Source organism: Struthio camelus, chromosome 2, assembly GCF_040807025.1.
Source record: "Struthio camelus isolate bStrCam1 chromosome 2, bStrCam1.hap1, whole genome shotgun sequence".
NCBI classification, from domain to species: Eukaryota; Metazoa; Chordata; class Aves; order Struthioniformes; family Struthionidae; genus Struthio; species Struthio camelus.
Window position 1 is genome coordinate 64796780 of NC_090943.1, and position 23556 is coordinate 64820335.

General features: G+C 37.1%; 1 protein-coding gene across 1 annotated transcript in view; it reads left to right on the forward strand.

Moving 5' to 3' along the window:
- Positions 1 to 23556, forward strand: part of ABCA13 (ATP binding cassette subfamily A member 13) — a 204331-nt gene that overhangs the window by 133003 nt on the left and 47772 nt on the right. Inside the window, exons 42-45 of the mRNA XM_068933822.1 lie at positions 3850 to 3958; positions 17696 to 17750; positions 18396 to 18573; positions 21965 to 22080. Of these exons, the coding sequence (XP_068789923.1) occupies positions 3850 to 3958; positions 17696 to 17750; positions 18396 to 18573; positions 21965 to 22080 (458 nt within the window). The remainder of the gene's footprint in view (positions 1 to 3849; positions 3959 to 17695; positions 17751 to 18395; positions 18574 to 21964; positions 22081 to 23556) is intronic.

Below are 23556 nucleotides of genomic sequence, written 5' to 3' on the forward strand. Positions count from 1 at the left end.
ACTTACCAGTCCTTAACAAATAATAAATTGTTGCATAAAATCCTCATGTGTAGAAACTGGGAGAAACCCTGTGGATCTTACAGTCCATTTCTCTGTTCATAATTCTTAAAGTATTCTCCAGTGTTCTGAATAATCCAGCTTTAAATGAGTCAATTGCTATGATTTCTGTTGTTTTTCCTCTGAAGCTACTTTAGAATCTAACTGAGCTCACCTTTAAAACTTCTGTTCTGGTGGTCAGCCCTAATAATCTTCAGTATTCTTTGTGTTCTACAAAAAGTCAATGTTAGAAATGACAAAAGTCCATTGAACTTTTAAAAAAAGAGTTGTTATTGTGGGTTTTTTCATTCCTGCAAGGAGGAATATTTTTCTTTGCTAGATTTTTCCTTTTTCCCTTTTTTCCCCTCCTTCAATTTGATTGCTTTAAAAAAATCCAAAAATTTAGGTTTTAGGAGTATCTACTTCTGCATAAGAAACGTACCACTCTGCATTTGTAATCCACTTTTGAAATATAAATAACTATTATTCACTTTTTCTCCTAGAGAAACAGAAGCGTATTTTGTTGAAACTGTGCTATAGGTCAAACATTTGACATCTGAGTCTCTTCTGATAGTGTATCATACTGCCTTGCACTGCCACTCATATCTCCTATCTTCTGACTGGAGCTGCCCCTGAGAGCCAGGGACAGAAGGATTGCTCTAAGTGCAACTCAAATCAGGAGCCTTTTCTTGAGGCCTTTTGAGACACATGGGAAACATAAAGTATCTCCATGCTGTGAAAACTTGGTATGGGATCTAGATGCTAATAGGGAATTATCAGTGCAAGATATCTTTTTCCTTAGGAATGCCTGAAAGTTTCTTTCGAGGTCCATGCAAATGTAGACCAGTAACAAGGAGAGGAACTGCAGTTTCCAAGGAGTGTTGAAGAATCTTAGCAAGTTGCCTCTGTTATTCTATCTGAGCTGAAACAGATACGTTAACAGAGGCATCTGTTATTTTAAGAAAGCTGGACGTTCTGCCTCCTAAGTCAGAGCATGAAAGGAAGATAATTCTGCCTGTAAGTTACTTTTTAGGGTTTAGAAACTAGGTTTTATTTGCTTCTTACAAATGAAGAAGAGAAAGAACAGTGCAACTATGCTCTATCCTAAAATCCCTTTTGAAGGCAAAGGGTAGTGAAAATGAGATGCAGATATTCTCTATTCCTTGCCAACATCATTTCATGTTTAATTTTGTAAAAACATTGACTGTTTGCAAAGCCTTTTACATGTAGTTTTGTTTAAAAATCTACCTATCAACTCATATATTTTCATTTAGGTCATTCATCCTTGGCTCTTACAGCTTTGAACTCCAGTTCCATCAATCCTTAATTAGGAACTTGAAGTCCTAGAGGATTGCGCTAAGATGTATTTCTCTGACTACTGTTTTCGTCCTTTATTTCTTTAATCATTTTAGATGCTTGTTGTGACATTACTGCACTGTGGTCTTTATCAGGGTCCTTTTTTAAACGTCTTTGGCACACAGCTCTACCTGCCCTCAGCATAAGGATAAATTATGGTTATACTGTTATGGAGTAAGCTTCGTATTTCAGAGCCAAAGAAAATAGTGGAGTAGGTTTATAAAGGGCACTGTGTTGTCTAAAATACCTCCTGAAAGTGGCTTTCAACTGATGCAATGTCAAATTATTGCATTAACCTTTCAGTAATTAATGACCAGACTTTTACTTTGACCTTTCAGGCTTGTTCGCGAGACAGTGAAGGTAGCATTTACATAGCCTCTTATGAAAGAAAATCAGAAATTTGCATCTGAAGAGGCTTACTGTACGATTCATTTCATGTTAGAAAATGTCTGAATCCTTATCTTATTCTCCTCTACTGCAAAAGCCAATCACATTTCTACAGTTCAAATTAAAAATGCCTACTTGAATTCTGAAAGATGTCTATTACTTTAGCTGTAGTAGTGTACTGCAGATACCACTTACAAAGACAGAGCGTGTATGTGTGCGTGCATGAGAGAGAGCATATCTAGCATAAGCTGAATGTGTCTGACTAAAAGCACTGACTACTGACATTCGTTGATGAACCCTGCTACACGGCAAAGTGCAGTAACTTTTCAACTCTTGTTCCTGGCTTTTCCAGACTTCCTGATGATATATTCCTTGGTTTGTTTTGATAAGGTAGGCAAGAAGTGTTCCATAATGGTTTCATAGTTGCTGTTTGTAACATCATTGAAAATAGGAAGAACATGTGGTAAATTAAATAGTCCTGGAAGGCAATTTGTACTATTTATCTGTCACTTTGAAGCTCTAATCTGAAATATTATGATTTGCGGCTTTACCGTACAGTGCTAGTAAAAGTATTTGGAGGAAGCTACATCTCTCCAGTTGAACGCCCATTCTGCCTGCCTCCTCATTGTGAATTTTGTCCAGATATCCTCAGGGATTTATCTCTCCCTCCTCACCCTTTTTTCTTGATCACTGAATATTCATGACAGGCTGTAGATTAGTCAGTCAAAACATCAGTCTAGCATTATTTTGAAATGGGTATAAGTGGTATGGAACAATGGGAAACACGTCTTTGCACTACATATTTCTAATATGGGGAGTGGTAGTGTTTTCTCTGGGGAAGGAATTTTATCAACCATGGTTGGAAGATAAAATGATTAAAAAAAAAAATTAACCATGTTAGTGTATATATTTTTTCATTGCTTATCTCCTTCCTGGTTGCCGCCACCCACATACACAATTACGGGAGTGGCACACAGAGAATATGCCAAGTACTTTGGCTGGAACTAAATATTTATATAACTTTTATTTTAGTTTGCAATCAATAAGCCACAAGACTTCAGAAAAAGGACTTAAATGTTTCTTCTGATGAAGAGAACAACCTCAAAGACTCATCTCTCTTCTCTTTTTGTCAGATTATAAACAATTAAACATCCAGCTTTAATTCAGTTATTTCCTGGTGATTTGATTCAGTTGCATAATTCAGCTTGAATGAAGAATTCCAATTACTCTGCAGGATATTGAAAAGTGCAGTTACACACAATGCTCTATTGTGTTTTGTTGCCTTTTCTTTTGAATATTGGTCACGTTATTATGTTTCTAAGGTATTCTGTGAATACTTGAGACCTTTGCCCTGCTTCAATTAACTGAGAATGTGTCATCAGAATTTTGCCTTATTGTTTTTTAATTGCCTTTTTCCAATACAATGAATGTAATTGCAGTGGATTTTCATTATACATGTTTAACTTTCTCTTCTGCACAAATCTTACCAAACAAGATTGAAGAAGAAATGGGGGTGTGTGGAGGTGAAAAAGGGTGCCTGTGTAAAGGGTGCCTCCTTGTTTCTTTCTTTCCCCATTTGCTAGTGTGTACTCTGGACCTAGATGTTTTATGCTATGAATCGTTTGCAAGTATTACTTAGATAAGTCCTTTTGAAATTTCATAAACTGATGTTCTCCACTTGTAACACTAGTTTTCCCCATCTCTCTGTATTTCCAATTAAATTGGCAAATGTTACTCTTGCATTGTTTTTCCTCCTCTTTGACCAAATACGTGTAAAGGATGGGAGAGAGTGTTCCATTAAACCAGAGAATTTCAATTTTAATCAAGATAGGTGACCTTCTCCAGCAGTAAAAAAAACAACTTGCTGCACTCTGAAAGACCTGGATGGATTACAAGATTCTGTTTTGCTTAGGTCACTTTTTTTTTTTTTTTTTTTTTTTAATAAATAGGTGCCTTAACAGGACCATTCATCTTAGATATCTTTATACAGTTCTTTAAAATCTGGGAGCTTTCAGATCTGGTGTCCTGATTCAAGCCATTTTGATTTACAATATCTATTCTCTCTTCCAGGTGTGGTACAACCAAAAGGGTTTCCATTCACTGCCATCCTACTTAAATGAACTAAATAACTTTATTCTGTGGCTGAATTTGCCTCCTACTGCGGACTGGAGACAGTATGGTAATCCTTTTTTAAGTGTTTATTCATATCTTTTAAAAAGTAGTCTTCTTAAAAATAATTTATGAAAATGAACAGTTATGATAATATCAGGTACGATTACAGAGTTGCAGACTTCCTAGGAGACTGTGGAGGTAGAACTTTATTTAAATGGAAGGCTTGCCTATGTGAAGAATGTAGTGCACAATAAGATAAAATTTGAATATATAGCTTGCTATCTATGCCATATGCATTTCTTGCAAAGGATGTTCCTGAGGAATAAGTAAATTATTTTGCTTCAGTTGGGAAGTTATTTCGTGTGAAACCTAGGGCTGCTAGGGCTTACTTAAATGAGCTAGCTAATGCAGAATAGTGTATGAATTTATAGCTCACTCATTACCCTGCTCTGTCTTGTTATGTAAATATCCAGGGTGCACCCAGAGTTTCCTGTAAATTCACACCACAGCATGATGTCTAGTAGCATCCTGTTTCCCACGGAAAAGGAGAGACTGGTACATCTTGCTACTGTATATACCAAAGGAGAGATTGGTATATTTGATGTTGAAAATCTCAGATTTGGGTATCCCTGAGCTGTGTAGGATTAGTTAAAATGCGTGTTTTACAAGCTGACGCTTTTTGATAATCACTTCAGCCGAAGCATTGGCTATTAACACAGGTGAATTTCTAGGATGTTGAAATCTATTTTAACATCTGAGCGTGACAGTTCAGGCTAAGTTCTGATCGTTCTGGTTCTTTTCATTCTTGAGGCTCTATTAAAGGAGAATTCGTTTGGTTTGGAGAAATTTCAAATCGCTTATGACCAATTTTTAAGAGTTTTTAAAAAGATGATGTATGATAGGATGATTTCATATAAGGGTGAAATGATATTCAGAGATTCCATTCTCTTTCTCTGGCTAAATGTGTTGCAGAGAAAAGAGCACAGAACATGTTTCTTTCCTTTTTTCTATCTGTTTGTCTTTCTCTGGGGGAGTTTTTTTTTTTGCCTCCCCCCACCATGTGATGTGTGTTGATTTATGCATTGGGTTTTTGCCAGCAAGACAAAAAGGTAATTTTGCATTTTCAATTTGAAAACTTTAAAGTTTTTTCTTATCCTTTCTAAACACAGCAGAAAATGTGGAGAGCTGTCACCCCCATCAAATTTTTATTAGTCTGATATTATACCACTTCTCTGTATTTATAAAAAAGAAGGGAGAGAGGAGGAAAGTCAGCAAAAATGGGGAAGGAATCCTAAGCATCTGAAAATAGGAATTTATAAAGAAAGTTTTCAGAATGTTAAGTGAAAACAGCGTAATTCTCCTTACTTTCAAAATGACTGAGGTTTAATTTTTTTTCTTAATGAATGATGAGCACAAATCAAAGCTAATGTATTTCTATAGAAAGTCTAGATTTCTATAGAAATCAATTATTTTTAATAAAAATCAAATTTTAATCAAGTTTCCCTCCCCTTGATGAAAAGTATTGATGCTGTCTTGTTTTCCATAGCGCTAGATATCCCATTCAGGAACCTAAACATTTTAGTACCCTTTGTATCTGTCATGGTGATATGAGGACTTACCATCCAGTTTAGGTTTGGAGAAAATAATAGGTGCCCCAAGGATTATGGAACTGCTCTATATTTTTTCATTGTTGCATGACAAAATGAAATAACCAAAACAATGTTTGGTGGATATTTGAGGTGTCTGACTGTTATCTATATAAATACGGCCTGTTTATGTAATCTACTGGCAGAGTACCTCAGGCAAAAATAGAGTTCATGAAAGAGAACAATTTAATTATGTATATCTTCGTTGGAGAGATGCAATAAGCATGGATTTACCATGCTCTTAAGACCTAATGGAGAGGGACCTAACGGGGAAATCCTAGAAAGAAAAAAAAGCCAAGCTCTAATATATATTATTAAAAAAAAAAAGGGGGGGGGTATTTTTCAATGGTATAAGGGGCACTTGATCTTGGTTTACTTTGACTTCTAACTTTGTCTCATTTAAGCATATTGCTCTGACCAAGAACAACTATTTACATGCTTTTCTTATTAGAAGGTTCTATGCAGTCCTGTAAAGTAGTGGTCATACGTACTATATTTCGAGATTGGGATCTGTTTGTTTTGATGTTTTCTTTTTTTTTTAAATCTTGCAAATACTATGTCTATGTGCAAGGTCTATTGTAGCATGTTATTGAAAAAAGCTGTTATGAAGCTTGTTAGGATGCTGCAAAAGTACGGGTCTGTAATTCTCACTTCTAGTAATGCCATGTGTTTTCATAGGATAACTTTTTCCTGTCAATGGTGGAACCAGTCCTTCTGAATTACTTTTAAGTGGCGTAAAAATAATTTGACTGTTTGAAAAGGGAGTGTGAGGGTGTCATCTTTTCTTCCTCAATAAAAAGTAGATCTTGCTGTACTGCAGACTTACTTGACTAGGGTAGAGTATTAGCATACGTGCATTGCTAAACAGAGAGTAACAGCTACTGTGATGTTGAAACAAGCCTGATAGAGATGAATTGCTTATTTTAAAAGTTCATATAAACACTAGAGAACGTTCCATTTAGCAGGTATGTCCTGCGGTGCAGGTATGTCCTGCTCGGGTGGCTCTCGAGTTTCTGGGAGGAGGGAAGAGTCGTTACAAATAGTGGGCCTAGTGCTACCGGCTGTGCTTGCAAGGATAGTCCTAGGGACTGTAACAGGAGACCAGCAGTACTGGTCCCAGTTTGCGATAGGTCTTAGCGATAAGGAGCTGAAGAGGAGGGTAAACTAGTCTTGTCTAATGTTCTTTCTTCAGTCGGGAGGTTACAGGGAAGAAAAGCTTAGAGAGTTTAGAATTTTCTATGAGAGTGTGAAGGAAGAAGTGCCTGAGGACAGGAAGGGCACATGCTACCTTGTGTTGAGTTACATCCTCTATCTGATCAAACACAGTGACAAAACGATGGGTGTCTTTTTACTGTTGTTTTTTCCGATCATGCGTCACTCACTCACTGCAGCCTGACCCTTGATCTTATTGAGTATGTATATGCCTTTGGGCAGCTAGTGATAGCTATTTAGTGACTAGTAGAGACTTCCCTGTTATCCTGGTCCAGCAGTGCTGACAGCAATGGAAATCCTTTGTTTGCTAGTGGTGAGATCTTTTTCTTTCCCTTACTTTGAACTATAAGTAAGCTTGTCTGTAAGGATGCTTGGAAAGTCAAAATGTTTTTTTCATATGTTTTTAACATAAAGAAAGAATTAGAGTGGGATGATTTTTGAAGAAAAGGAGCTGCCTGTAAATAAATGAACAGAAATTGGCCAAATTAAATTCCAAAAGTTTATCGTAGCTAACGGATCAGATATCTGTTTTGGAACAGCAGGAATACTTGCTTTCTGAAAATGTCTCATCTTCAGTACAATGTGGATAGCCACCTCTAGCATCATACCAATCTGTTTCTGTTGTGGAAAAAACTAACTCACCTGTCCTGCTGGAAAGGAAATAAGTACATTTTGTTTCCTAATTAGTTTAATAAGGTGGTACTATTGACTGAGACCTACTGCAGGTTATAAATTCAGTGACAGATAATGGAAATTAATGTGTTAAACAGTAAACATCTCTGATAGCTGAGAAAGAAAATCTGGCAGAGAAGGTGAGATGCGCTAGGTTTTCGGTAAAGCTCTTCAGCTCAGATTGGTTTTTAAGTGTATGTGCATGACATTTGTATGTTAAGCCTCTTTCTGAAATGCTGCATTCCCATAAGGTAATTGTGAATGAAAAGAATAAGGAAGTAAGAGGAATAAAAAGTAAAAGGCCACGTTTCGACTAAAGCTTGAGATAGAAATGCTGAGCAAGTAAAGCTGTGTCATTTTTCATGTTTACTTGTACACAGCTGCATCAATATATGTTAAGCATACTGGAATATATGGGAAGGAACATTACCTACCTCTTAGGCTAAGGCTGTATAAAGAAAAAAGGAGTGGTAGTCATCTGAAATGAAGTCTGTAATGTCCAGAGGTAAAAAAGAGTTCTTACATCATTACTCAAAGAACAGAAAAAGAACAGACTTTGTGTGAAGTAACTGCCCCATCTCCGTACTTCTATTGAAATAATATTAAAAAAAAAAACCCAACCCTTTCATGCTAAGGGCTTGTTGTAAGGGTTCATATACCATCTTCGTTTATATCAAAACGAGTTCTTCAAAAGAGCCTAAGGGATCAAGGAACCCAATTTCAGCTGACGTTTGGTGGAAGGTGGCTTTATAGTCTCCTGATCGCTTTGCAAATCGCAACTTTAAACATTCTTTTCAAAGGAACCAGTGAAACACTGTTTAGTAGGGTCCTTCTCATCCCTCTCTAGTTAGTGGGAGAAAGATAAAATATAAATCATTAATGAGGTGCTGCCTGTGAAATGCTCCATAAAATGAAAGTTGAAATTTTTAGTAAATAGCAGTGTTGTTATACACAAACAGAAATACCTTATCATAAATTTTAAGTGCCTACAAAGAAAAGTCTATTTAAAAAAAAAAAAAAAGTAATTTATAACAACCTACCTCCATTTTTTGTTATAAGTACAGTCTTTTCTATTTTATTCTAATCTGGAACAAAACATTTGTCTACTTCCATTCATAAGAAAACCTAGACTGATCTTCTGTTCAAGTCTCTAACAATTACAGTGTTTATCATGAGTAAAATAGGTCCAAATAATATAGATCTAAGTACTGTAGACTCAGTACACCACACAACAGAAAGAAGAGATACTTTGGAAGGAGTGGCAACAGATGGGCTTGGTCAAACAGACATAAGACATCCCACAGAAGGTACCTCTGGGGTACGCAGGACAGCTCTGCGTAGCCTATAGACAACGGCATACAAGTGTGCAGACCCTCAGGGCTGTTCCTCTGTATCTCCCTCCCCTGTATGCAGAACAAGTACCCCCTGGGTCACGTCGCTGTCCTCCTCATTCCTGCTGCAAAGCCACAGATTTTGCAACGTGTGGTTACATGGTAGGGTGTAGAAACATGGGAAGCTGCACCCAGACAGGACGGAGTAGGCTGCTAGTGATTCATCTTCTTTATAACTTACTGGAAAGAAACAGTTCAAGTCCCTAAGGCTATGTCAGGTTATGTGCAGCTTTTTCTGACAGGTGGTCAGATGGTTTGCATTTAAAATGGTAGATCTAGAGCGCTTTCTCCTGCAGGTATAAGTTTGCAAACTGTTGGTAAGATATAGTTTTGGGGAAAGGTGTCTGGAATTGTGCAGCACCTGAATGGGCACTGAGTAGGTTTTTGTTTTGTTTTGTTTTACTGCAACAAAGATGCCATTCATTTCAAGGGTCTCTAATGGAAGTGGTGTGCTTTTTGCTGTGAATTGTCCTATCCAGAATGGGAAAAGGTAGTATTTTATTCTAGAGAATATAGTAACATTTATAAAAATCCATTTCACCAACTTAAGGATACCTTTTTTAATGAGTTTAATTGAGAAAACATAAGGAAAGGAATAGGATTTGCCAGCCTAGAAGGAAGACTTCTAAGGGAAAATATGATTGATTTATTCAAAATCATGGATAAGCTGAAGAGGGAACAATTAGTTGTTCGTCTCCTCCACTATGAAAAACTAAGCATATTGCCTGAAGCTCCTAGTGGTATTTTCAAAGTAAAAACAAAGCTCCCAAATGGGAAGTGGTTCTTCATGCAACGTATTGTTAAACTGTGGAGCTCCTGACTGTAGGATACTGTGGTTGTTAAAGGTCTCCGTGGTTTTAAGGGCTTACTGGAGAAATTGATGGAGGAAGAAAGAGCAAAGAAGGAATGTGAAATAACAAAAGTGCAACCTCCGGCTTATGAAATTTCTGAAATGCAATATTTTGGAGAGTGGGAGACTATTCTGTAGAAGTGTAATTATGTTTCCCCCCATTCTTGCACTTTTTCCTAGGCCCTTCCTAGTGACCAGCATAACAGCAGGAAGAGCTTTTGGGCTGATGACACAGTTGGAACGTAATCCAATTTTCTGTTCACAAATGAACCATACAGATTATATTTATTTTTACTAATAGTTTATGCATTAGCTGTGGCAACACACATTTTGGGCCAACTTAGCTATGCAATTGTAAGAGTGTGAGTTTTGGCCATTTTGGGGCTGTTATTTATTTTTTGTTCAGAAACTTAGTATAAAGACAGATAAGCGCATCTAACTACGTTGGAAGTTTTGTAAGACTTTCAGTATTCCTTATTGCTGTCAAAAATGAATTGTTATAATTAAACGAAACTTCACCTAAAATCTGTATTCAGTCAGGGACATACTGGTATTTTAATAAGTCAGCTGTTGCTTTATAGTAACACAGTTGATAGTTGTGTTCAGTCTGTTTAAAAAATATTTGGTTATAAAATGTTTATGAAGTCCTGGTCTCTGCCCAGAGCTGTGTATTGGAGCAGTCAAAGCGTGCTAGCGGGAGCTGCTCCACGGCTGCTGTGTCAGGGCGAGGGCTAGACCAGCCCCACCCCGTGCTGGGGCTACGCAAGGTGGTGTGCAGGGACCATCCATCTAACCTCTGTCCCCATCCTTTTGTGTGTCAGCACCTGTATATCCGCTGAAGTGTGGACTTCTTGAATACTATTGTATCCTGTGTGGGAGAGCAGCACGGGTTCCTCAGTATGAACAGCTATGAATTCAGTAGACTGGGATTATGCTCCAACGTGAACTGAACATAACTGAAAGAAACAACACTGTGAACAGTAATTTTTTTGTGTCGGGTTACTGGTATGCCTCAAGCGGTCTGGAAAGACCAGGCTTGTTTCTGAACATGCCACAGAGAGGGCCCGTTCATTGACTTGGTTATGGCTGTGGTCAGGCGTTGCAATGTGCATGCCAGGAACAATGCTGCATCTTCCAGCTCATTTGTGCAGTGTAGTCTAGCGACCACTTTATTTCTGAATACGATTATTCATCAAGCTGTTTTGGGCTAGGAAACTGTCAAGGAAAAACTTGTAGAGGTTACCAACTTCTGGGTTTTTTTCTCTTTTGTTTTGTTCTTCAAATCAGATTCATTTAGTATATAAGTATACCTTTTTACCAAAACAATGTAATTCCCCAAACTTTCAGTGGCAGAAAGTACCAAATACGATGGCAATAAGGCACAGGTCAACAGCAAGTCAGTGCTGCTGTCATCAGTGGACAGTTTCCAGAAATGTCTCCTGTTTCTTTTGCAGTTATAATATATTCTGTTTGACAAGTGAGGAGAAGAGACTACCAAAGCCTTATACTCTGCTATCTCCTCCTAAATAATGTGACTTCCAGAACTGGTAAAAATGATTATGCAGAAAGAAAACACAGAAAAACTTCTGTGGTGAACTGTATAGGAAAAACAGCAGAGGAAAGAAAGAAAAGGAGTTTACTGAAAATAAACTAAAAAAAAAAATTGTTTGAACTTTCCACTTCCACCCCTGCCTACCACCTTCTAGCTGTGCTACCAGGAATGAACAGAAATAGGCGTACAAACCCTTTCAGGATTTCTGAAACTGTAACAATGTCGTACTAAAATAACCTGTAGCTTGTGCTATCTGTGTTGGGATTGACATCTTGCTTCATTCCTTTCCAGAACAATGCATCTATGAACAGACACATATGAAGTAATATGTATGCAATCATGTTTCTTCCTCTGAGTTGTCCCTCCCTCCCCACTTTCTCTGATTAGTGAAATGGTGCATCTTATTTCTCAAGTGTTTCATTTTTGTCTTAGAGAAGGTTAATAGATCTAAAAAGTCTTGTCATCATGATGTTACTCTCTGAGTATGATACTGAAACCCTGATATAGTATAAGGTTCTCCATGTTTTTTGTTGTCACAGTTTTTTTTTTTACTTGTTCCAAACTGCATGTGCAGGGCTTTAGAACCATTGGGATTGTTGCCTGTAACAATTTTTGGTCGAGGCCCATAAAGAAGCCCACATTGTCACTCTAAAAATAACGTGACCAACTCTCTATCAAGGATGTCCCCAGAAAGTTATTACAAGACAACTAGAAAAATTCTGATTGCAGTAAGTTAGGAGAATATAATGGTGATGGCAATGTAGTTGTGGAAGGATTCATTTTATATTAAGAAACTTATGAAGAGGAACAGACAGGGTTAGAGCTGAATTGTATCACAATTGTTGATACTGCATGTCGTATGTTTTTCCCTTGCGAATGCTGATTTGGTAAAAATTTGCCCTGAAGGCTGTTCACACAAGTCTTGCAAATAGAATCCTCAAACCCTTGCATAAACACCGCATGCATCTGTTTAATAGGAGTTTTGTCATTTGCAATTTTTTGGTTTATCTGTCTTTATGTTCTTTGTTTTGAGCTATCCTTTACACTTTTTTTAAATCCTTAAAGATGGTGTTTAGATGTCAAGTTAATGACTATCATTATAGCAACTTTACATAATAAGAAGACACATAAAGGCAGGAAAGCAACCGATAAGTGATTTTTACCTCATACTAACAGCTGTATTGGGATAGATATGTATATAAAGACAGACAGTCTGGTGATTAGAAGGAGAAATTTAGGAAGGGACAGATTATAAAAGTGTACTGTAGGATTTTTTCTATTACAAATATATCTACTAGCAAATAGATTATACCAACTGTGTAGGCTTACTACTTTGCCATGGGATGATACTTTATAATTTTCTTCTCCTTAAGTGCAAGGGAACTTTTTTCCTGTGAATTATGAGCCAGTTCTTTGGCTTTACATAAATTCACCACCTATTTTGGATAATGGGTGAGGGGAAAAAAAGAAATCACTATGCTAAAAAACTTAGCAAATGCAGAAGACCCTTACACTCTAAAATAACTGAAAAAATTAAAATAATAAATGGAAGGCAGGCGTTATGTATATTTAATGCTTTGATAGGATTTGAAATTCCAACATAGAACTGAACTGAGCTGAACAAGAGCATGTTTTGATTAAATGAAATTTAGCAATCCTGCAAAGTTTCTTCTCAGTTGTATGCGTTAATTTTCAAGAATGTAGTTCTCTTTCATTTGCACCATTTGAATGGAAATTGACTGTAGAAAATGATTACTACTTCTGAGAAGAGGAATTCTTTGGACAATTCCATAGAAGGGCATTAATGCAATGCAGTTTGCCATTAGATCAATTTTATGCGTTTTCATGGCAATTATCTTTCTCACAGTCTCTTGTTTATTCTGTAATGTAGAGATATAGCAGCATATTTCCATGTATGGGACCCAATCCAGCTGCTGCTAATTTTTGTTTAATAGCGACAATCTAATAATCTGAAAGTTTTGTTAGTTTCGTCTTGGGACATGCGTGCATTTAGTGAATACAGGCCATGGTGATTTCAGGAGAGAGGCTACTTCCAGGCACATTAAAAACTTTTGAACAAAAGTTGTTCTTTGTAAAATGTTTTGATCTCATTTTTCAGTTATGTCTTTCCCATTTAATTCTCTATGGGTATTTTTAAAAAGTTTCAGCAACACAGACGATCCTCTCCTATAGAAAAGCATTAATTGGTTCTCAAAAAGTGTAATTTCCCAAACCTACGTATATGAGCATGAATTCATTTGCACAGGCGATTGTGCAAGCATTACTTCATAGCTAGTGCTTATTAGAATAAGCACTTTGCTAGTGCTATTCTTCTCACTGAATTCAGCAGGTAGTTTACTTCTGTTGTAGGTGAGCTCAAGAGTGGACTCTGATTTGACCTACTGCCTACTTAAGAGCAAGGAGGTGAAATAAGATGTTTATAAAAATTGGAGTCCTTTTCAGTGCTGTTAATCCTCTTTTAATTTTTTTTTTTTTTTTTAATATTAGTTCAAAATGGGCAGAGCTTGGATGAAATTCCTCAGTCAAATAAAGCTAGGAAAGGCCATTTCACAGAATAATGGGATACAGTTCAGATTAGCCTGGATTAATTCATGGAATACAGTGGAGAACCTTCCTGAATTCTTGGCAAAGTGCCCCAAGTCTGGGCACTCCTGCAATATAATTCTCTAGCACAGAACAGTTCACATGGCAGGTTTACCTTTCTCACAGTTCTGGTAAAGGGGAGATTCTGGGAAAAACAGGTCTACCTTGGACCTGTAGATCAAAAAGTTTTGGCATTCCCTGTTCATGAGCCATACTTTTAGAGTTGCAAGCCCTTGAGTTGGAGCAGTTTTACCAGTAGGATTTCCATCATCTGAAGCTTGGGGGAAGACAGCTTGCTTAGAGCATTCCAGTTCTTGACCATGAAGGGAAGAACTTGACAATTCTGGGAAGCTCCTCTGTGACTGGAACTAGGCTCAGCGATGTAAAAGAGGGGCCTGGAAACCCTATTGCTACTGGCTTTCAACTTAACTAGACACTAGCAGGTCCAAAAAGCCCATTTTGTGTTTTTAACTTCTTGTTTTAGTGCTTTTGAAGTTATCAGAATGCCATTTTCCAAAACTTTTCTTCTGTTTTAGATTTAAAGTCTGAAAATTAGCTTTTTTCCTTGTTTCTTTTTTTCCATTTTTCTTTTTTCTATTTTTCTGTTGTGCACGTTTTTCTCTGCACTCATTTTTCATTTCTTTGTCCTTTCCAGATAGATCTAAAAATAAGTTCAGATTGGTTTCAGTTTTTGTGTAAGGTGAAAGTCTGGTTTCATTCTGTTTTTGATGACTGATTTCTAATTCAATAGAATCCTACAGATGTGAAGTAAAGACACTATTGTAGTATTCACATACCTATTCAATCAGCAGAAAAGCTTAGAATTTTGGGAGATCAACCTCTTTCTACAAATGTTACTTTTCCTTTAAATAATTGCAAATTCAGCTAATATTTGAATTCCAATGGGGAAAAAATAGGTTTCTCTGTGCCTGTTTTTGCTTTGGAACAAGGAGCAGCTGTGCTGAAATGGTGTAATAATGGTATGAAGAAAAACAAAGGAAATTTTTTTTTTTGAAACAGTCCCCCCGGACAAATGACATGAAAGGCTTCTGCAGACAGCATGTGTATCTACTGATGATGAATCAAAACCTTATCTTCTTTTGATTTGTTAACCACCTTTGGGCCTCAGTATACAGCTTTTAATCATATTTGAAAAATATTTATGTTGTTCTTGTTTGATATGTGAGTTAATCCTCATCCTATGTCGTTCAGCTTTGAACTCCACAGTGCTTTAGAGATGTTTTAATTTTTTTGGCTTAAAGATGAGGAATGAAAACTTTAAGGGGTGAAAATAAAAGTATAGCTGTACTTGGTTTGATTAAATCATTTACTAGAATGAAGATGAGTTTCATCTTGGTGAAACTGGGCTCTAACTAAATATGACAGAGGGTATTCACATAAGTGGTGCCCTTCAGAGTTCATCTGAGGCTACTTACAATTCATTTCCTTGTCAAAGACCCTAGGAAGATTATAATGGCCATGAAGATGGATATTTTAGTTGGGAACAGTGGAGATCTATTTTAAAGATACCATAATTGGACAGTGCTGGTTTGATATCACTGTTGGAATTTCCAGTTGGTATTACCTTATTAGTTGGCACAACTGTCAGGTAAACAGGCAATGAGAATAAGTCAGGAACAGCTTGAAAACGAATTGGACAGCAACCCTTGCATTGACAACACTCTATTTTTCCTTTTTCTTAAAACAAAAACAGAAAAACAGTTTTTGCTCAGTTCTGCAGCCCATTATATTCCATAGACCATCTTCAATTCAGAAGTTCATCGTGAGAAGTTCATTTCAGTAGTTTGCTACATTATTTCAATTTGATTGTACCCAAGAATCAAAATAAGCATAAGAATGCATGGCCCACTCATGATTTTCCTCAGCCTCCCAAATAGGATATCTTTTTGATATAAAGCCCTGTAGTTTCAATCCCTGAGGTATGTTTTTGCTTGCTTTGATAATTTAGTTAAATAGTTTTTCTCTGTGAAATGTCAGCCATGTGCAATAAATAAGCAAGTATGTCTTTAGCATTGATAAAATGCCAGGTTTCAATAGCAACCTTCCTTAGTCAAGAAGGTTAGATATATGAACAAATACTACCTTAGGTTCTGTGCTAGGTCTCTTCTGTGATACAGATAACAATATATAACATAGTTGAATCTACTTCTGCAGTTCAAAATGCAGAAAAGCAACTATTGCTTACATTTCTTCATTAGCTTTTAGCGCCTCCAGACTCTAGAAATCACTCAACAGAAGATGATATTTGGTTAGGCAGCTTGGTGGTTGAGCTCTTTCAGCTGCTCATTAAGGATTTAGCCTTTTCATTCATCTTGTGTAATGAGGTTTCAGCAAGAGAAGGGGTCACTTAAGTGTTGGATGGGTGATCTCTGCAGGTAATGACCAGAATAAGAAGATGGATGAGATCAATGTTCCAGAAACTGATTCAGCTCAGGGCTATTAAAAACTTTCCTCTGTGTTCTCCCAGAAGGCTACACCTGGCACAGACAGGGAGATGCAAAATGGAAAAGAAACTAACACTTTAGTATTATTTAGTATTTAGTTTCTCTCACTTTCTGAGAGAAAATAGAAAAGAGAGATATCTGCTATTATTAATAATGTTGTATTTTAGATGACATTATTTATATGCCATAGAATAGAATGTTGTTATGTCTCTGTTCATTTCTCAGCACCAGTCCAGTTTGTTTCTATCCTGAGTGCAAATGCTTAGGACCTAATGTTATGATTTTGCATTAGAAACAGACTATTTTGTTTAAGCTTTGGTTTTACCACTGCTCCAAGGAAGCTAAATTTCATAATATTGTGAGACAGTTTAGTCTCATTCATATATCAAAAGTAATATTTTTGTAGTAATTCTAATCTGATCAGTGCTAAGCCAGAAGCTAAAGCTTTTTTATTTTGTTTTGTTTTGCCATGAAAACACTGGTAAAGCACTGATCTTAAGCAAAACTGTGAATTTGTTCCAAATGTGAATATACCTCATAATGTTTCTGATTTTCCTTTATGTATAAAATAGCCCAAGAAAAAGGAAAAAAAAAAAAAACCAGAATTTTCTTGTTGTGAAACAATCTGTCATAAATATTCAGGTGGTTGTTTATAGTAAAAGAATTGAAAGATTAATATGAGAGAGCAACTAAATTCTGTCAGATGTAAATCTAGTGACGTGTTTGGTGGTTTACAGACCAAGTCTTCAGTTTGACTCATAAGCTCAGATTTGTGTTCTCACCAGATCACACCTATAGAGAGATGTAAATTCCATCTCTTGTTGAATGAAAAGTGTGAATGATATATTTAAAAACATACTACCCTCATGTTCTTTTAATTTGTAAATGAAGGAGAGGCAATTTGGAGCCAAATCCTGGTTCTGGAAACAGATACTGCAGTCTGCAGGCCCAGAGTCCATTCAGTTTCCCATCCTCATCAAGGAGTGGCACCTAAAAAGACAATAGGGAGACTTTTGCATGCGCTGCTTTGAAGTAGGCTGTGTCCAGTGCACAGTTTGCAAGGTGATACCTTGACTGGAACATCATTTGCTGTTAACAGTGCCCACAAAAGCTTCACGGCTGCAGTTCTCTTGCTTTTGCTTCTTATTCCTGCCCCCAAATTCATCTTTCTTTGCTTCCTTTTCTTCTCCTCCTCCTTTCTTCTCCCTTCTCTTCTTTTCTTCTTCTCTTCTTTTTTCGTAAGTTCTGCTCCAGCTTTGCATGGTTTACCTGATTTATTTCAAGACCAATTTTGTGTTCTTGGAAATCCAAAAAGAAACGAACTGTCATGTGAATTTCAAGGACTGTTTGCTCTAGAACTTGAAGCCTTGCTGTAATATTTATTATTTAAGAATTTATTTTTCTTTTCATAGGGATCACACTTTATAGCCAACCATATGGAGGAGCCTTCCTGGATGAGGACAAAATGTGAGTGAACTCTTAAAATATATAAAAGAGCTGCAGAGAGCAGACAGTTCAAGTGGTTCATTTAATAAGAATGTATGTTGCATGCAATAGATACAGTAAATTGAGACGCACAATTGAGTTCCAGTCAGTGAAGTATTTTCTCCAGTTTGCTATTTATATGTCAAATCTACTGCTTATATCAGATACATTTATATTTTTGTAGAGAAAAACGCTGAATTTGTCCTGTCTATGCTTTAAAAAGTATTTGTGAACAGGTCATTCTCAAGTAGATTAACTGCTTGAAATGATTGGCTCGTTTCTAAATTTTAATTTTCTGTAAAGAGGGAAATGCTGGCAAAAGCTTCACTTCAATGCTCAAACTTTGAAATACAGGTTCTGTTCTGTAGCTCGTGTAGGATGTAACTTAAGATGTCATCTTGTTCTAATTCTCTGATGAAATGTTGGGAGTGTACAAACATGGTGTCTGCATACAGGATTGAGGTCCAAATGTCTATTATCCTCTTCAGTCAGCACCTATATTGCATGAACAGATAATAATTACCTATTTGTTTAGGTAAATAATACCTTTTCCAGCAAGGAGTTGAAGAAATTTTTTTTTCTTTTTTGCACTGTATTTTCATTATGCCATTTCGCTTTGAACCCTAGAATGGAGAATGTTCGTCAGTGTGGGGTAGCACTCTGTATCATGTTGGGTTTCTCTATCCTTACTGCATCCATTGGAAGTGCAATAGTGAAAGATAGAGTGTCTGGCACAAAACGCTTGCAGCACATCACCGGCCTTGGATACAAAGCTTATTGGCTTGCAAACTTCTTCTGTGATATGGTAGGTACCATGTGGGGCAGCATATGTCTGGATGTGACTGACCTCTTGAGTGGTTTGATACAACCTAGCAAAAGGAGATATGGTCACAAAGCATAAGAATTCAGCTTGAACTGTGTAGAGCAATCGCTTTCAGCTGTCGCATGTTAACAATCATCGGGGCACTATTCCTGCTGTAATACTTTGAGATAAAATTCTCTAAGACAGGGATTGTTTCCAGTTTTCCAAAGCTGAGTGGTAAGACAGAAAAGTGTATGCTAGCTTTAATCACTTCCACTGTTTTACAACAAAAAGGAAGCTGACTAATCACCCCAGGGAGAGATCTTCCACATAGCAGTTCATAGCAGGAGTTTCAATGTTTTGACTTGCTATTGGTGAAGCCTCTCAGATTATGAAAGAAGCCTGTAGATGCTTGTCAGCTGCTTTAAAGACTGTTGGTCTGTTGGTGGATGATATGAGATGCACTCATAGCTGGTACTTCCTATTTTTAGCAAGACAGTGGAACATAGTATTTATGAATTCATATTTACAGAATGCCCTAACTCGGAAATGGACAAAGTCTGTCATGAAAAATTATTTTTCTCAAAGTAATTTCTATCAGTATTGGCATTACAAAATAGTATTGTCTGTATACCCTTCACTAACAAATAGAAAAACCTGAAAATCTTCTCTTCCTTTGAAAATACCAGGAAAAATGTTATTTTTCCCTAAACCTTACTCACCCTTTTAACCAAATGCAAACACACAAATGCGAGTTAGAACTAACTGGCATTAGATGGCTAATATGATTAGCCATCCTATTTAAATGATTACTGAAGTAGGATTTTTGCTTGCTTGCTTCAAAGCTGAGAAATTATTCTCCATTCAGGCCGATAAGCAAAGAAGGGGAAGTAGAATCAGCTTTCTCAGTTCACAGCTACTTAGTTGCCAGTTGCAGATTTTTCATCAGCTGTATGAATAGATCCAAAGGGCTCCCATTACACATAGATTTCATGAACTTTCTTCTAATAGCTTTTGCAAACATGGTTCTTTAAAAGCCAAACTGCAGACTTTCTCTACAATATATAAATAAAGTGCATGCATATGTCCCTTTCTGACAGGCTTTTGCATAATTCACTTGTGATCAGGCTTGCTATATCAATGCGAGTGTTTGCAGGAAATTTGAGTTAGGCCATCTACTTCTGGAAAGGTGTAAAGTTCCTCTTCTGAGAGAACTCAGGTTCTGCATGCTGGTAGTTCACGTAGTAACTGTTTTTAGTAGGAACATTCCAAGAAGACTCTGTTTTGGCTTGGGAGGTTGATGTCGGAGGCAGTAGTCAACAAATGGAGTCAATTGGTTATTTCAAAATTATACAAAAGGGGAGGGACATAAATCTTCTGCACCTTGTTTGCATGCTAGACTGGGCTCTAGCGTAGGCAGTACAAAGGGCTAGATGAAATTCCTGGTCAAGAGCAGAGGTTTTCACAACGCTCTATTCTCATTCAAATTATCCTAAATCTGAAACATTAGAGCTTCACCCATCCATGCTTGAAATCAGGATTTTTACACTTGAGGAAGCTTGAAGTAAGAGAACAGTTATCCAGAAGTTATTTATGTAGGTAGTCAGTATTTGTATTCCCTTTGCTGCTGTTCCAGCAGGCTTTGGTAAGAACTTAGTCCTTCATCATACAGCTTCTCCTTGTGCAGCAAAGTCAACTCCTTGTTATTTGTTGTCAATCTCTTCCTTTCAAAACATTTTCACAAATTCAGCATTGTACTGCATGATCAATCACGATCTGAGAAAGAACAGACACTGCTTTAAATGCCAATTGTGCTGCAGATCCCTTAGGGACACTGAACACATGAATATAGAAACTGTTAAATTTGAACTCCCTCCACGCATTAAGTGTTACAGGTTGTGTCTGGTATTATTTCTAATGTTATCTTTACTAGACTGAAAATATATTAGATTTATGAAACTACTGTCTTGAGAATCTGGCTGTTCTTGGTGTATTTATGCATGTGGATTGTGTTTGTTAGTATATTCCTCAAATGAAAAATGTCTAAATTTAATGATAAAGATGCTTTGTATAGATTAATTGTGTGTCACTGTAGGGGCAAAATTAAGGTTTTATGTAGGCATTTCTACTTCGTGCATCCCAAACTTTTATAGCATAAAAATCTTACCTAACAGAACAGTAACAGAATTTAATGCTAAAACTTATTTATTTTTAGAAAAAAGTCTCAGGTCTGTGGAAACATATCAGGACTTAGATGTTTTGTGCCTCCTCCAGGGTATGTTTTAAAAAGCTCTAGAATAACTGAAATCTAAATCTGTGGAATGCTGTGGTATGATATTTGTATATGGCACTGAATAAGGTAGACTGTGAACAAGATCAGAATATTACATTTGTCTCTACATTTTGCTCCATTGTTCTTCTCTTAACACTTAAAAAATGACTGTTTTCATATTGGCAAAGAAGTGATGCCCTCTGGTTTAAGTCTGAGGCAATTTGCATTGTACTTCAGTGTGAAAGTCTGATTTTAACAATTAGAACACTGTTGTTTATACTCTGAATATTTAGACAGACCTTGATTAATAATCATGTGTTACTTTTATTGCAGTTGCATCTCAGAATCTCAGCTATATTAGGAGAAGGTTAGATGTTGCATAACACACAGAAACGGAGGCAGTCCTTGCCCTACAGAGTTCAGTTTTAATGCACAGAGCAAATAGTAAGAAGGGAACCGAGAGCAGGTCTTTTCACATCATGCTGTTGTTAGATGAGAGCAGAACCCAGCTGTCTTGAGCGCTTCGATATGAATCCCCTATGCCAATCTCATCCCCTGCTTCTAAGTGTTTTGTTAACGTTATATTGAGAGACTATTTATCAAATATTAATCCTGTTGCCTAGTGGCTATGTCTCTTCTAAATACTGTCTGTTCCTATTAGAAGTTGTCATTTGCTTCATCTGCATGCACTGTCCTTCACTAAAGTCTCTTTTGAAATTGTATTCTTAGTATTCTCCTGTGAAGCACAAGTCAGTGAAACCGCTGCTTCTGGGTCCTAGCCTGTGTATTCACAGTATAATTTGGGGCTTTGGAGTGATAGTCCCATATGGACCCATTATCTGGAAGAGTTAGCTTGTTAAATGGGTGTATTGGAAAGGTCAATAGAAATGGAACTGAGAAAAATATTCTGCACTGGGATTTTATTTTGTCAGGGTCAGTTACATGCATATATCTGTGTGTAAGAGGGGCAGTTTCACAGCCACTATGAAATCTCAGAGCTATTGTGCCTAATTTTTTCGTAATGCATAGGGAACATTAAATTGTAAAGCCATTCTATGCTAATAGAGTAAGACCAATAAGTGATGCTCACCTGCTAAGTGCCCTTTTTTCTTGTGTTTCTAGCTGTTTTACATGGTCCCAGTCACCCTGTGTGTTGGCGTTATTACCGCCTTCCAGCTATCAGCCTTCACTTTCCGAGAGAACTTGGCAGCCACTGTTCTCCTGCTGATACTCTTTGGGTATGTGATTGGAAATGCTACTATGGAATTATGACTTGTAAGAGACAAACAAAAATCTTTAGGCTTGGTTTGCACCCGCTGCTGGATGCATGATTTTCTGTCTCTGGAAATGATTATGATTCAGCAAAAGATAGTGAGAAAACAAGCTGAAACAGAGGCTGAAAGATCCGCAGGGATAGGGGAGGGAGGCTTATAAGCAAAGTACTGGAAATGTCTCAAGAAAATACTCAGCCTGTGTAACAATCATTTACTGTTAGAAATTGATTGTATGTTATCTTCCGGAAAGAAAATAAAATAATAGCACAGTCAGGCCAGGATTTCAGTGGTTAGCTGCGGATAATGTCATCAAGAAGTGAAGAAGAGACTGTCTTATTAGTCTACCCATGTTCTGTAATTTGACAGAGCTCCAGAAACTTATATTTCCATTATGGAGGCTGGCCATCCTGGAGCTCTGGACTGGCTGAAGAATTGTCTTCAAATGATACTGTGAGATAGGATAAGTCCTCCCATCTCACCCTCTCATTTCAGTTTCCCATGAAAAAAGTTATAAACAATTAAAATAACTTGTTAAACAGAGGTCTTGTGTCTCTGTATAATGAATATACTGTGCTCAGTCAAACTAATGATCTTACCGTGTGCAGTCCCACGTGAGGGATGAGACATGCTGAAGATGAATAATAAAGGGATAAGCATTCTAAAGAATTCTCTTCCTTATCTCAAGCAACTATTGTTTGCTGTCTGCATAGGTGGGATTGCACATCCTCAGCGGCAGATGCTTAGATAGTGAAATATAACTGTACTCATTAGAGAATCACAGGGAAAAAGAATAGAAAGGGACCTTCTGTAACGTCAGAGCATGTCCCATCCAACGAAGAATCTCAGATAAATACTTTTAAAAACTTAACCGTTTTCATCTTGAAACTAGCTTCAAGATTTCATACCTCTAGCAACTCCTTCTGGAAAACTGCTTCAGAATCTCAATAGCTGGATGCATTCTATTACCTTCTTGCCTAAGTTTTTTTGGAGCCCTGCTTCGTACTTCTCCTCCATCAAACTTCTTTTGCTAGGCCAAGCAACACCTCTTGAGGACACTCCATATCATCAGCTTCAGAGTTGCCACTCTGCCTGTTCTACCTGTTGCTCACCCTAACTGAACAATAAATGCGATGAAGCATGTTGTGGTCATGTCATCCCCCCCTCGCCTCGCGCATTGTGTATTTAATTCTCACTTATCTGCATTCCATAATGCGTTTCTTTTATCTTAAAATTGCATTTTTCTCTTTAAGGTAGACTTGTACAGCTTTTCTGACCTAGAATAAAGGCAGAAATAGCCCAATTACATGAAAAAAGTTGAACTATATGCCAGAAGGGCATGTGCTTGAAGGAGTAATCAACAAGTTCCTATTGTACTACTCTAAATCATATTTACTAGGGCTTTAAAATTATTATGATCTCATAACTAAGCTACATTTCTTT